General features: G+C 40.7%; 1 protein-coding gene across 2 annotated transcripts in view; it reads left to right on the top strand.

Annotated features, from left to right (window-relative positions):
* The first annotated feature begins 9,328 nt into the window (after positions 1-9,328).
* The window catches only part of LOC133535579 (integrin alpha-5-like), a 119,714-nt gene continuing 116,627 nt past the window's right edge, over positions 9,329-12,415 (top strand). For both annotated transcript variants that reach the window (XR_009802251.1, XM_061875530.1), the window contains exon 1: positions 9,329-10,476. Coding sequence is in view for 1 of the 2 variants with exons in the window: in XM_061875530.1 (XP_061731514.1) it covers positions 10,283-10,476 (194 nt within the window). In the remaining variant the exon portion in view is untranslated. The remainder of the gene's footprint in view (positions 10,477-12,415) is intronic.

The raw sequence follows: 12,415 nt of genomic DNA, 5'->3' as shown, positions 1-12,415 counted from the left end.
TGGCCGCACAAGCAGACGAAATCCGCGAAGGAAACTCGATTTTCTTACAAGACGTCGATGCTATTTTAACAATACCGTATTTTCCAGACTATAAGGCACACTTAAAATCCTTTTTTTCCTCAAAACTCGACAGTGCGCCTTATAATCCGGTGCGCCTAATGTACGGAAAAATTGTAGTTTTGCTTACCCACCTCGAAGCAATTTTATTTGGTACATGGTGTAATGATTAGTGTGACCAGTATATGGCAGTCACACATAAGAGATACATGTAGACTGCAATATGATGGCAATATAACTCAGGTAAACACCACCAACATGTTATATGTTCCATTGAAAATATAGAACATTACACATGGCGTTCAAAAATGTATCAAAATGTTTTAGTACGACTTTGGTAAGCTATTAAGCCTCAACGCTTGATGGATTGTACTGTGCTTCACTATACTATATGTATTATTATGGTGTGTGTATATAAGGTAAGACACATTATCTGGCGTTTTGTTTCACAATATTATGCAAACCCAACTTTTTTTTTTTACCTTATACCTGCTGATCTGCATGAGTCCTGAAAATTTGCGTGCCTCCGCCTTTTTAGTCCGTGGCGACACCATAGTCTAAAGTCAAAGTACCATTGATAGTCACACACACACTTGGTGTGGTTAAATTACCCTCTGCATTTGACCCATCCCTTTGTTCCACCCCCTGGGAGGTGAGGAGAGCAGTGAGCAGTAGCGGTGGCCGCGCTCAGGAATCATTAGCTTCTTTTTGTGAAGTGAATTATATTTATGCAGCGCTTTTTCTCTAGTGACTCAAAGCGCTTTACATAGTGAAACCCACACTGGTTTTATATTTAAAGCAGTGTGGGTGGCACTGGGAGTAGGTGGGTAAAGTGTCTTGCCCAAGGACACAACGGCAGTGACTAGGATGGTGGAAGCGGGGATCGAACCTGCAACCCTCAAGTTGCTGGCATGGCCGCTCTACCAACCGAGCTATCTTCTTGTTATGGGACATTCATCCTCCACTGTTGCCATTTCAAATATAAAGTAGTGTAAAGTTCTTACTTATGTCTGTCAGTAAACTCGTCATGAAAGCGCTAAAATATATTGATGTAGTGAGTTTACATTATTCACCCAAGGAACTTTAGTTATTAGAGTTCCGGTCTGATATTTTTTCACGGGACACATTTCCGGCGTTGTTCTTGCACGAGTGATCCACGGATGAGGAGATGCTGCTCCGTTATTAATTGAAGTAAAGTCTGAATGTCATTAAAACAGTTAGCTCCATCTTTTGACACTTCTTCTACTCCTGTCCTTGCACGCTACACCGCTACAACAAAGATGACGGGGAGAAGATGCTGACGAAGGTGAGCCACGTAAATAAGACCGCCCACAAAAAGGCACATCCTGAAGCGAGTGTCAGAAAGCGGCTTGAAGATGATCTGTAAAACACAATCCATGCAACATTTTGACCAAAGAACCACCATCACATGTTATGTAGACCACAAGGAAGTGTTTTACTTTAAAAAAAAAAAAATGACCCCTTTAATGTGCCCTATATTCCGGTGCGCGCCTTATATATGAAAAACAATCAAAGATACACCATTCATCGGCAGTGCGATTTATAATCCGGTGCATCCTATAGTTTGGAATATACGGTAGTTTTATCTCTTACAGTGCAAGTTGACACAGTGCAGTGAAATGCTTGAGACAACAAAGCAATTTAAGTGTTTCAAATTTTATAACAACCATTCTCTCATGATGGCGAAACATCCTATGATTGTTTCTTTTCTGCTTGTTTGTGTCAACTAGTCCATTTTCTCCATTCCTGCAAAATGAAATCATCATTCTGACAAATAATTATAAACGGCCCTGCTTGGTTCCCGGAAGAGGCACATTTTTTTATTTTTTATTTTTTAACTAAACATGTCAATGATCTTCTACACACATATATATATATATATATATATATATATATATATATATATATATATATATACACACACACAAACCCTGTTTCCATATGAGTTGGGAAATTGTGTTAGATGTAAATATAAACAGAATACAATGATTTGCAAATCCTTTTCAAGCCATATTCAGTTGAATATGCTACAAAGACAACATATTTCATGTTCAAACTGATAAACTTTATTAATTTTTTTGCAAATAATAATTAACTTAGAAATTCATGCCAAAGTAGTTGGGAAAGGGCATGTTCACCACTGTGTTACATCACCTTTTCTTTTAACAACACTCAAAGGTTTGGGAAACTAATTGTTGAAGCTTTGAAAGTGGAATTCTTTCCCATTCTTGTTTTATGTAGAGCTTCAGTCCTTCAACAGTCTGGGGTCTCCACTGTCGTATTTTACGCTTCATAATGTGCCACACATTTTCCATGGGAGACAGGTCTGGACTGCAGGCAGGCCAGACTAGTACCCGAAGCCACTACAAAGCCACGCTGTTGTAACACGTGCTGAATGTGGCTTGGCATTGTCTTGCGGAAATAAGCAGGGGCGTCCGTAAAAAGACAGCGCTTAGATGACAACATATGTTGTTCCAAAACCTGTATGTACCTTTCAGCATTAATGGTGCCTTCACAGATGTGTAAGTTACCCATGCCTTGGGCACTAATACACCCCCATACCATCACACATGTGTAAGTTACCCATGCCTTGGGCACTAATACACCCCCATACCATCACACATGTGTAAGTTACCCATGCCTTGGGCACTAATACACCCCCATACCATCACACATGTGTAAGTTACCCATGCCTTGGGCACTAATACACCCCCATACCATCACACATGTGTAAGTTACCCATGCCTTGGGCACTAATGCACCCCCTTACCATCACACATGCTGGCTTTTCAACTTTGCGTCGATATCCCCTTTGGTCCGGATGACACGATGTCGAATATTTCCAAAAACAATTTGAAGTGTGGACTCGTCAGACCACAGAACACTTTTCCACTTAGCATCAGTCCATCTTAGATGATCTTGTGCCCAGAGAAGCCGGCGTCGTTTCTGGATGTTGTTGATAAATGGCTTTCGCTTTGCATAGTAGACCTTTAACTTGCACTTACAGATGTAGTGACAAACTGTATTTAGTGTCAGTGGTTTTCTGAAGTGTTCCTGAGCCCATGTGGTGATATCCTTTAGAGATTGATGTCTGTTTTTGATACAGTGCCGTCTGAGGGATGGAAGGTCACGGTCATTCAATGTTGGTTTCCGGCCATGCTGCTTACGTGGAGTGATTTCTCCAGATTCTCTGAACCTTTTGATGATATTATGGAGCGTAGATGTTGAAATCCCTAAATTTCTTGCAATGTCACTTTGAGAAAGGTTGTTCTTAAACTGTTTGCCTATTTGCTCACACAGTTGTGGACAAAGGGGTGTACCTCGCCCCATCCTTTCTTGTGAAAGACTGAGCATTTTTTGGGAAGCTGTTTTTATAGCCAATCATGGCACCCACCTGTTCCCAATTGCCCTGCACACCTGTGGGATGTTCCAAATAAGTGTTTGATGAGCACTCCTCAACTTTATCAGTATTTATTGCCACCTTTACCAACTTCTTTGTCACGTGTTGCTGGCATCAAATTCTAAAGTTAATGATTATTTGAAAAAAATAAATAATAATGTTTAACAGTTTGAACATGAAATATGTTGTCTTTGTAGCATATTCAACTGAATATGGCTTGAAAAGGATTTGCAAATCATTGTATTCTGTTTATATTTACATCTAACACAATTTCCCAACTCACATGGAAACGGGGTTTGTGTATATATATCAAAAATGGTGACTAAGTATTATTAATAATAATTATTAGTTTGAAGATGTCATCTTTTTCTATTTACATTCCGATTTTTGGCTCTTTTTTTTTCTTATATTTTCACAGTTTTTTCCCCCCCTGACAATATAAGCTGGGTCAACAAAAGTTGGCAAATGGTTCCCGGACCCCACTCTGGACACCCCTGCCCAAATTGCTCCAATCTACTTGTCAGGTTAGAAGTCATTGGACTGAACAATCAAGGAAAGGTCTTCATATGACTTTGCCCGCAGATTTACAAAAATGTGTGTTAGACCAATCAAATCCGGGTATGTCTCATGTATTTAATCATAGAAGATTAAAAACGTAGTTATTTGACTTTTACTCCACAATACCACATTCAGCATTTTTCTGTATAGTTTTGTAATTGGCTTCAAGCACTCATTTCTGTGCCTCAGAACACAGTTTGTGCTTCTTTTTTTTTTTTTTGAACCCACACTTCTGCACAAAGACCTTCCACATTTTCTTCACTTGATGTTGAAATGTTGATAGGAAATGACTCAAAACTCAAATTTCCAAAACAACAAACATCTGGTTTCAGATTCTCCAGAAAAAACCCCCGAAAGTGTTGAGGGGAAAAAAACCTAAACTATGAAACCAAAATAAGGAGACAGAGGACCTAATTGAGGAGTTATATGTATGTTGTATAATATCCAGTATTGAGCCTTAATAATGAAGATTTAGTTGACCAAATACCATTCTGGTCTTTCATTGGACGTGCCTTGACTGATCATGAATGGGAGGCCAGCTTGCAGTTTACAGTTCTTGCCAGTAGAGGTCAGCAATGATTGGTTGTGCAAAGTGCCTGTTTTTTACTCAGTAGACTAGGGATAGTCAACTAAACTTTTTTAGATGACTATCCCTAGTTCAAATTATGAAAAAAGAGGAGCTAAAATTGAACCTTAGGGAAAAACAAACTTCAAGATTGATTTATTTCAATATTTATGGAATAAATTATAGATAAATTGAGAACAGGGAGTGAACAAAAGTGTAAGGTGTGCAAAGTGCCTACATTTTTTTACTCCGTAGACCAGGGATAGTCAAACTGTTCGAGGGGCCACATTTCCAGAAAGCTAAGGGACCGAGGGGCTGAACTCCCCCCTTTCACTCCTAGTCTTATTTAGTATATTCCTGAGAACCAGTGTCCTCTACAGTAGACATCTGATCTTGGTTTACAGGAGAGCTTTGCTGTTTGAAGGGACCGTCTGCAAAACATTTAGTTGTTTTTTAAACTAAACTTGCAGGCCACCAGTTGAATAGCCAGAATTATGAAAAAAAGGGGGACCTAAAATTAAACCTTAGGGAACAACAAACTTAACTAATTATTGATTTTAATGTTATTTATGGAATATATTCTAAATAAATTGAGAACAGGTGTCAAGCTTGGACTTGGACTTTGCTTGTTTCTTCGACGCAGAGGATATTTAGGACGAGCCGGACGTGAATGTAAGAACATCTTGATTTATTAACACTAACACAAAATAAACTACAAAAAGGCAAACAAAGGGCGCGCACAATGGCGGAGAACAAATACTTGGCTACAAAAACAAATGACTACAACAAAGGCTGTAAACTATAAACGTGAAACAAAAACACTTGCACTGTGGCATGAATAACAAGCCAAAAACGTACGTGGCATGGACAGAATAATAACCTGCATGGAAAGGCATGAAGTTAGATGGGTGATGTGGGAAGTTGCCATGCCGACTACCTGGTAACTCTGGCTTAAATAATAACTGTGATCATTACTAACAGGTGTGAGGGCTGAGGACAGGGGCGTGACTTGAGGGCAAGGTGAAAATCAAAGAGTTGGCATGGAGACTGAAACAAACCAGGAAGTGCAAAAACAGAACTGAGTGTCCAAAAAACAAAACATACATGACCAAATAATGACAAAAGCAAAACATGATCCATAGGCGTGACAACAGGAAGTGAACAAAAGTGTAAGGTGAGCAAAGTGGCGTCATTTTTCACTCCGTAGACCAGGGATAGTCAACTAAACTGTTCGAGGGACCACATTTCCAAAAAGCTAAGGGACCGGTGGGCTGAACTCCCCCCCTTTCACTATTATGAAATTATAGCCCAAATTATGAAAAAAAAAAAAGAGGACCTAAAATTAAACCTTCAGGAACAACAAACCACAATTTATTTATTTTAATGTTCTTTATGGAATATATTCTAAATAAATTAAGAACAGGAAGTGAACAAAAGTGTAAGGTGTGCAAAGTGCCGACATTTTTCACTCCGTAGACCAGGGATAGTCAACTAAACTGTTCCAGGGGCCACATTTCCAGAAAGCTAAAGGACCGGGGGGCTGAACTCCTCCCTTTCACTCTTAGTCTTATTTTGTATATTCCTGAGAACCAGTGTCCTCTACAGTAGACATTTGAACTTTGTTTACAGGAGAGCTTTGCTGTTTGAAGGGACCGTCTGCAAAACATTTAATTGTTTTTTAAACTAAACTTGCAGGCTACCAGTTGATTGATTGATTGATTGAAACTTTTATTAGTAGATTGCACAGTACAGTACATATTCCCTACAATTGACCACTAAATGGTAACACCCAAATAAGTTTTTCAACTTGTTTAAGTCGGGGTCCACGTTAATCAATTCATGGTAAATAGCCCAAATGATGAAAAAAAGACCTAAAATGGAACCTTGGAGAACAACAAACTTTACTATTTATTTATATTGTAAATAAATGGAGAACAGGAAGTGAACAAAAGTGTGGGATTAAATCAACGCTGCTTCTTCCTACACTTTTTCGGACATGTTAAAAAGAGAAAGTGGAAATTGTGATGGAACATGTTCCAAATAAACTCAAACAACAACGATAACACTACCAGTATAACTAAAGACGACTGACTGCATCGGAAATAAACAAGCGACAGCAACACCTTACTCACAAAGATCACATTACAAAAACCAGTGTGGCAAAAAGGAGAGGACTTAAAGGAGAACCCTGAGGAACACCTTAGTCATGAAAATGACAAGTTTGGACTCGGGTGTTGTATTCTGCTAGCAAAGTATGTAAAAATACACCTTTAGATGAGGAAAGTAGCAATTATACAGTATAGTCTTGCAGGTAATACATGAGTCACAGCTCTTCAAATCCAGGGCCCTCATAAACCCCCCAAACACAAACAAAAAACCCTACAACCAATGTGTCCCTGCCCGTCATTCTGTAAATTTGCACCTACAGCTCCGAGAAGATGAGTCAAACCTGCAGATGGTTCACGTCTGGAGGTATTGCAGGCTGAGTCATCCTGTTTTCTGTCGGGACATGTGAAGTACGGGCAAAGTATTCACAGCTTTTTCCACTCTTTGTTTTGTTCGTAAGGCAGTCGTCCTGGGTTTGTGAATGTCTGTTTTGATTTTGTTCAAATGTTTTAATTTGCACAAGTAAGTAAGTTCAGGATCAACTCCCATAAAATTCTAATTTGATTTAACCCTTGTGTGGTGTTCGGGTCTGTGGAACCGGTTTTCATTTTTTATTCAAAGAAAAATGATACAATTAATTAATTTTCCAAATTGAGACTCACTGACTTTGGCTCATTTTCTGTGAAGAATATATATCAGAATACATATTTAATGACCACACATCATACACCCGGGCAGCACGGTGGGAGAGGGGTCAGTGTGTCTGCCTCACAATACGAAGGTCCTGAGTAGTCCTGGGTTCAATCCCGGGCTCGGGATCTTTCTGTGTGGAGTTTGCATGTTCTCCCCGTTTGCATGTTCTCCCTTATCCTGGGGATAGGTTGATTGGCAACACTAAATTGGCCCTAGTGTGTGAATGTTGTCTGTTTATCTGAGGTGGCGACTTGTCCAGGGTGTACCCCGCCTTCCGCCCGATTGTAGCTGAGATAGGCACCAGCGACCCCCAAAGGGAATAGGCAGTAGAAAATGGACACCATACACCCCCCAGACACATTTTTATTACATATAAGATGTCCGGGTCCACTGGACCTGGGGCTAATAGAAGTGCGGATATTGATGTACACACACACACACACACACACACACACACATAACACACACAGCAGGCCTAGACAGGAGGAGGACAGAGTGTAGGTACACAAAACATCAGAGGGTCAAATGTGCGAGAAAATGAGAGCAGACAGTGTTGACAAACATTGTTGCCCGGGGGTAATAGATGTGTGGAAATTGATGTTCTGTGTAACACACACACACACACACAGCAGGCCTAGACAGGAGGAGGACAGAGTGTAGGTACACAGTACATCAGAGGGTCAAATGTGCGAGAAAATGAGAGCAGACAGTGTTGACAAACAACGTTGCAACCTTGTGTGGGAACCACAGGTGCCGAAACACAAAAGAAGAATCCCTGTGGGATGCAGAAACTGGCAGAGAAATTTTCTGTGCAACGTTCATATTGTTGTTACTCAGCCAGCGTTGGTGGGTCTGATGGACCCGTTGTAGTTTGTGGCTTTTAATGCCTCACAATCAAACACTTTTATGTTAAAATACTGAAAATATGTTTCTTGGGATAAGGTAAACACAGCATTTGAACATAAAAGTGTTTGATTGTGAGGCATTAGAAGCTACAAAATGCAACGGGTCCATCAGACCCACCAACGCTGGCTGAGTAACAACAATATGAACATTACACACGGGTTTAAAAAATGCAGGGCGACATCAACTTAAAGGGGAACTGCACATTTTGGGGGGAATTTTGCCTATTGTTGGCAATCACTATGAAAGACACTACAAATGCATATATTTTTTGAATGCATTGTAACTTGTAAATAAACATAAATAGCATATTTATGTCCTGTATTCTGCCCATCAAACACAATAAAAACAACATCCAGAAAGCGCCAACAATACTGCATTTACATTTCATGACTTGAACATTAACCCAGCATTAGTGATGTTGTTATTATAAGTGCTGACTCAGACTATTTATGGTGCTGCTGTGATCATTAGTGTGTGTGTGCCTGTGTTACATCATCGACTGCTCTGCTCTTTCTGCACTTCCTTGCTCCTTTGGAAGTTTGTTGTAGATCATAGATGATGTCTCTCACCTGGATAGTAGAAGGATGAGGACGTAATCCGACCAGTCGGGACACTTTTGACAGCCAATTTAGAATGACACGAAAAGATGCTTGGTTCCACTGATTTTGTCATAGTAGTTTATCAGTTTTAATGGCTAAGCTTTTACTCTTTTACATTTTTGTAATCTACATACTTGCCAATCTTGAGACATCCGAATTCATAACATATATATATATATATATATATATATAAAATATACGCCTTCCGCCCGATTGTCAGCGCCCCCCACGACCCCAAAAGGGAATAAGCGGTAGGTATCAGTAAAAATAGTTTAAAAATGTATGTGTGTGTGTGTGTATATATGTATATATATATACACACACACACATTTTTAAACTGTTTTTACTGATACTTTTGCTATTAGTTCAATTAATAATGGAGAAGTCAAAGAAGAAAGACGTAGGTGGGAAGCGGTGTATTGTGGCTGCCTTTACCAACAAAAACACAGCCGGTGTTTCCTTGTTTACATTCCCGAAGGTGAAGCTTTACTGTGGAACAGAGCGGTCAAGCGGACATGGTTCCCGAGCACATGTCAACCGGCAGGTTTCGGTGAGAAAATTGTGGTAATAAGTCGGCTCTTACCGTAGTCATGAGCGGAGCTTGCGTCCTCCTCCCACCAGAGACACTGGCAGTCACCACACCGTGGCCACACCCCTCCGACTTTCAGGTACCATATAATCTCACTAAAACACTAATAACACAATAAGCAGATAAGGGATTTTCCAGAATTATCTTAGTAAATGTGTCTAATAACATCTGAATCGCTCCCACTGCCCTGTCTTTTTTTTCCCCCTAGTCCTTCACTCTCACTTTCCTCATCCACGAATCTTTCATCCTCGCTCAAATTAATGGGGAAATCGTTGTTTTCTCGGTCCGAATCGCTCTCGCTGCTGGTGGCCATGATTGTAAACAATGTTCAGATGTGAGGAGCTCCACAACCCGTGACATCACACGCACATCGTCTGCTACTTCCGGTACAGGCAAGGCTTTTTTATTAGCGACCAAAAGTTGCCAACTTTATGGTGGATGTTCTCTACTAAATCCTTTCAGCAAAAATATGTTGAAATGATGAAGTATGACACATAGAATGGAGCTGCTATCCCCGTTTAAATAAGAACATCTCATTTCAGTAGGCCTTTAAGCTCCTCCCCCAAGTGGCTGAGGTGGTAGAGCATCCTCCTCTCTCTCTCTCTCTCTCTCTCTCACTTTGCCTCCTTCACATTTCTCCACTCACCCGTCCTCGGACCTTCTAGAAACTTTATTCCAGAGACTTTTGAGGGCGAAGAAGACCCGAAGAGTGGTCGGCAGAGACCAACACGGACGATGTGCGGTGCGCGTCATCTCTTCCATGAAAGAGGAAGCGCGCGGAAGGAGAGATGGACATCTTTTCCGGACTTGCATCCGTCCAAAGTCCACACATGGCCGTGTTAGAACCGCCACTGCTGCTCCTCCTGGTCCTGACCCACCTCGGCGCGGCTTTCAACTTAGACGCCCGCCACAGCCTCGTTCTTAGCGGGCCGCCGGGGAGTTATTTCGGCTACTCGGTGGACTTCTTCGCTAACTCTTCGAGGTGAGTCCTTTTTTTTTAAATACTCTTTTATCATTTCATTTACTCAACAACGTGTATTTAATGATGTACTTTGTATTGTTTTGTATTCATTTTCATATTTTCATACATAAATATGTATACCATGGGAAGGGAAACATGTCGGTTTCTCGCGCGCTCTCGCACGCACATGCGCGCGCACACACATTGTTTTTTTATTAACAAAGATAGACATAAACTTTCAATGAGTGCATCAAACCCTCCATCCCCCATTCACACAAAGAAGGGTTGTTTCTTTCTGCTACCCAAATTCTGGTTTTTGATTGATTGATACTTGTATTAGTTTATTGCACAGTACAGTACATATTCCGTACAAATGACCACTAAATGAGATGGCGACTTGTCCAGGGTGTACCCCGCTTTCCGCCCGATTGTAGCTGAGATAGGCGCCAGCGCCCCCCGTGACCCCAAAAGGGAATAAGCGGTAGAAAAATGGATGGATGGATGAGCACTAAATGGTAACCCCCCCACTAAGTTTTAGTCAGGGTCCTCGTTAATCAATTCATGGTTCCCACAACATATATAGCACAGTCTGCAAGGGACACAGTCCCTGAAACACACAAGATTGTGTGTGCCGCCGCTCCACTAACGTTATCATTAATTACTACTTTTTATGTAATTGTTTTATATTATTTTACTTTCTTTTTTATCCAAGAAAATGAGGTGGCGACTTGTCCAGGGTGTACACCGCCTTACACTTGCTTGTAGCTGATTTGGCACCAGCGCCCCCTGCGACACCTAAAGGGAAAAAGTGGTAGAAAATGGATGGATGGATGTATTTTTATTTATTTAGCTTATTTTATTTTATTTATCAAATAAAAAAGGACCTTATCTTCACCAGACCAGGTTGTTAATGAAGTTAGACTTGTCTAAAAGGTTTTTAAAGTCAGGTCCAGTCCAGATAATGTCCACTGTTGTTTTGTACTCATTTTCACATTTTCATACATAAATATACCAAAGGAAGGGAAACATGTCTGTTTCTCACACGCTCTCGAAGGCACATGCCTGGGTGGTATAGCTCGGTTGGTAGTGTGGTTGTGCCAGCAACTTGAGGGTTGCAGGTTCGATTCCCGCTTCCGCCATCCTAGTCACTGCTGTTGTGTCCTTGAGCAAGACACTTTACCCACCTGCTCCCAGTGCCACCCACACTGCTTTAAATGTCACTTAGATATTGTCTTTCACTATGTAAAGCGCTTTGAGTCACTAGAGAAAAGCGCTATATAAATATAATTCACTTCACTTCACATGCGCGCGCAACACACGCACTTGGACTGGGAGTTTTTTATTTGTATTTTTATTAAATCAACATAAAAATAGACCAGATACACTTTCAATTAGTGCATCAAACCCCCCCCCCTTTCACACTCATCCACATCCACACAAAGAAGGATTGTTTCTTTCAGCTACCAAAACTCTGCTTCCCACAACATTTATAGCACAGTCTGCAAGGGACACAGTCCCTAAAACACACATGATTGTGTGTGCCGCCGGTCCACTAACATTATTATTAAAGTCCTACTGAAAGCCACTACTAGCGACCACGCAGTCTGATAGTTTATATATCAATGATGAAATATTAACATTGCAACACATGACAATACAGCCTTATTAGTTTACTAAATTGCAATTTTAAATTTCCCGCGAAGTGTCCTGTTGAAAACGTCGCGGAATGCTGACGTGTACGCGCGACGTCGAGGACTGTTAGGAAATATTAGCGCTGCGCACACACACAGCTAAAAGTCGTCTGCTTTAACCGCATAATTACACAGTATTTTGGACATCTGTGTTGATGAATCTTTTGCAATTTGTTCAATTATTAATGGAGAAGTCAAAGTAAGATGGAGGTAGGAAGCTTTAGCCTTTAGCCACACAAACACACGATGATTCCTTGTTTAAAATTCCC

Source organism: Nerophis ophidion, linkage group LG16, assembly GCF_033978795.1.
Source record: "Nerophis ophidion isolate RoL-2023_Sa linkage group LG16, RoL_Noph_v1.0, whole genome shotgun sequence".
NCBI classification, from domain to species: domain Eukaryota; kingdom Metazoa; phylum Chordata; class Actinopteri; order Syngnathiformes; family Syngnathidae; genus Nerophis; species Nerophis ophidion.
Note: the sequence above shows the minus strand (reverse complement) of the source record. Positions and strands in the feature narration are given on the sequence as shown.